Genomic DNA, 3,362 nt, shown 5'->3' with positions numbered 1-3,362 from the left:
TCGATTTATTTTCTTCCTTTATGCCTTCCTCTTCCTCTTCCTCTTCCTCTTCGGCGCTGCATCCAAATGCCTGGATGGACGACGACCGCAACCATTTACACGCAACATATCACAATGTCACAGTCAAAAGCCCTGCCGACCAGATTCAGGCGAGTATAATTTCAATGAAAGCATAATAGAACAATTTTGCAGATTAAGAGATCTGTATGAGACTTTTTCTGTAATTTTGTAGATTTACTTATTTTCGTAGCTATCTTTTAGGATACCTTCTTGCAATCTTGCTATTATTTCCTGATCTTTCGTGCAATCTTGTCATTATATGCTTCTTTCTTGCACAATCTGATAAGTAAGTGAAAATTTATTATAGAATTAAATAAATGAGAAGGCTGATTTGAAAAGGAAGTAAAGATTTATCGTAGAATTGAATGAATGTGCAGCTTGATTCGAAAAGGAAGTAAAGACTTATCGTACTTGATTCGAAAAGGAAGTAAAGATTTATTGTAGAATTGAGTGAATGTGCAGGTTGATTCGAAAAGGAAATAAACATTTATCATAGAATTGAATAAATGAGAAGGTTGATTTTGAAATGAAGTAAAGATTTATAGTAGAATTGAATAAATGTGCCGGTTGATTTGAAAGAGAATTAAAGATTTAGTGGTACAATTGAATAAATGTGAAGGTTGATTTCAAAAGGAAGTAAAGATTTATTGTAGAATTGAATAAATTTGCAGGTGGAAGGAAAGGGGAAAGGGAGGAGGCGTGTGGAAATGGAGCTGAAACGGTCGCGAGCAGCTATAAAGAAAGCTGCGCGCTTCCTTCCCCATTCAAATGGCAACACATCAGGGGACATCTATAGGAACACCTTCGCGTTTCAGCAGTAAGCGACGCCGTTGCACTCTTACTGTATTTCGATTTTACTTTAGGGTTTGAGTGTTTGTTTTAGAAATAAATATTTGCTGTTGCAGGAGCTATAAGGAGATGGAGAAGACGTTCAAGATATTTGTATATAAAGAGGGAGAGGTGCCTTTGGTGCACCATGGGCCGTGTAAAAACATATATTCGATAGAAGGGATGTTTATTCACGAGCTTCAATTCAGAAATCACTTGCTTACAACAGACCCGGAGGAAGCGCACGTTTTTTTCCTACCTTTCAGCGTAGTGATGATGGTGAGCTTTGTGTACAAGCCCAATAGCTACAATTTGACGCCTCTGAAACGCTTTGTGAGCGATTACATCAGTGTAGTGAGCAACAAATATCCCTTTTGGAACCGCAGCCTTGGAGCCGATCATTTCTTCTTGTCCTGCCATGATTGGGCATGTCACCACTCAAACCCTTTTTTCCTTCACGTTTATTTGAATTTGCTGTGAAATTCCTTGGGTGATTTCGCCTCTTCCTTTGCAGGCGCCCGAAATATCCAAGGTAAATCCACGTCTCTACAAAAAGGCAATCAGGGTTTTGTGCAACGCAAACACTTCGGAAGGATTCAATCCAGCAAAAGATGCAACACTACCCGAGGTGAATTTCAAAGGAGGGGCAAATGGCGGGATGGTGGGGGGTAATTCTGCCCTACAGAGATCTATTCTTGCCTTCTTTGCAGGTCGGAATCATGGGCAAATCAGAAATTTTCTTTTAAAGAAGTGGAAACACGAGCAGAATTCTTCTGATATTCGAGTGTATGAACACCACCCAAAGGATTTTTCCCTGCCTTATTCTGAGATGATGCAAAATAGCAAATATTGCTTGTGCCCCAGCGGATACGAGGTAGCCAGCCCTCGAATTGTAGAGGCCATCTACAGCGAGTGTGTGCCCGTCATAATATCAGATCATTATGTTCTTCCTTTCAGCGACGTCTTAAACTGGAAGGTATTTTCGGTGTACATCCCATCGACTGAAATCCCCAATCTGAGGAGAATACTCGAGTCAATTCCTCTCGCGACATATGTGCAGATGCAGCAAAGCGTGAAGGAAGTTCGGAGGCATTTTGAAATAAATCAGCCTCCCAAGCCCTACGACATGTTCCACATGATCATACATTCCATATGGCTCAGGAGACTCAACCTCCAGCTTTACCACTATCACTGATTGTTTGTTTGCGTACGAGCCAAGAAAAACAGAAAAGAATCCGATCGTAAGATTATGCAGGTATAATTGCTTCCCTTCAGAGGAAAAAGAAAGGAGAGGTCGACCACACATATTCGTAACCGTCCAAACAAAGACAAATTTTAGCCCGATTTCTCCTTTTCAGGTGTTAACAAAGTTCAATCACATTTCTTGCAAAGTTCAACTTGAAAGGTTGTGTCACTCAAAGAGCGACATAATTTTGAAATCTTACATAGGAATCTTTTTTTGGGGGTGAGGGAATGGATTTTATCAATTCTTTTATAATCATTAATAATAGTTTTGATTTTGAGATTGATAAAATAATTGTAAAAGTAACTTTTATTCATGATAATTTGAAGGAAGAAATTTATATAACATAACCAAAGTATCACATGGAAGGTTTTGATTTGTAAGTTAAAAATTGTTGTACATTCTTAATTTCTTTTATAAAATTTACTAGAAGTTTGATTCTTACAATTGATGATATGTTACTTTTAAGTAATATTAAGGATGTGGTTTGTTACTTTAAATCTCAAATTTTTAGCATAACTTAAGATAAAGGACTTAGGGATTAGACATATTTTGGATCTATCCTTTTTATCCTCATACCCAAACTCAAATCATCAATCTTCCAAACGATTGGAAAATAACCTACACTCGCACAACTCCATTTCATAAGGAAAGAATTATCAATATCCTTATATTCTCAAGCTAAATGGGAAACCTTTAGATATTTATTTGTACTATATTATACTATCTTGAAAGTGTATCCCCCTTAAAATTTATGCAATTTATCATCCATCTTGAGGATCTTCAAAAATGGTGAAAAGTTATGTTAGCATTAGGTTCAAGAACTACCTCAACACAAATCAGATAATGACATTGCAATCTAAGTGCACGATTATTCAACCATTTGAGTTTGCTCCATCTCATTATGATGAATATGTATAGTAGCTTCAATGAAAAGGATAATGAATGCAACTATCATGTGTTTTTAATCAATTTGACTATATTAGCCTTATATACTATGCAAGTTGAATTTTTTTCTTATAATATATGCAAAAAGTACCCTTTCTTGCATTTTCAAGATCCAAGATGAAGAATCCATTTTTGTTTGATAACGATTGTGTCTTGAAACTAGTAATGTTATTTAATAAGACATTTATTCTTGTGCAAAGTACAATGACTGAGATTTTTTAAACTTGGTTGATTGATTTTAGCATAGATAACATTTCTATTGGTGCACTTAAATGAACCAAGA

At 36.4% G+C, this 3,362-nt stretch overlaps 1 protein-coding gene across 1 annotated transcript in view; it reads left to right on the top strand.

The window, feature by feature from the left end:
* LOC149534935 (putative glycosyltransferase At5g03795) overlaps positions 1–2,332 on the top strand; it is a 2,773-nt gene extending 441 nt beyond the window's left edge. Inside the window, exons 1-4 of the mRNA XM_089805628.1 lie at positions 1–149; positions 732–877; positions 966–1,314; positions 1,403–2,332. The exon at positions 1–149 is cut by the window's left edge and continues 441 nt beyond it. Coding sequence (XP_089661754.1) covers positions 1–149; positions 732–877; positions 966–1,314; positions 1,403–2,083 — 1,325 coding nt within the window. The 3' untranslated portion in view covers positions 2,084–2,332. The remainder of the gene's footprint in view (positions 150–731; positions 878–965; positions 1,315–1,402) is intronic.
* The last annotated feature ends 1,030 nt before the right edge of the window (positions 2,333–3,362 follow it).

The sequence above is a fragment of the Cupressus sempervirens genome, chromosome 10 (assembly GCF_028749045.1).
Source record: "Cupressus sempervirens isolate cs-2001-9-10 chromosome 10, ASM2874904v1, whole genome shotgun sequence".
Classification (NCBI taxonomy): Eukaryota; Viridiplantae; Streptophyta; class Pinopsida; order Cupressales; family Cupressaceae; genus Cupressus; species Cupressus sempervirens.
Note: the sequence above shows the minus strand (reverse complement) of the source record. Positions and strands in the feature narration are given on the sequence as shown.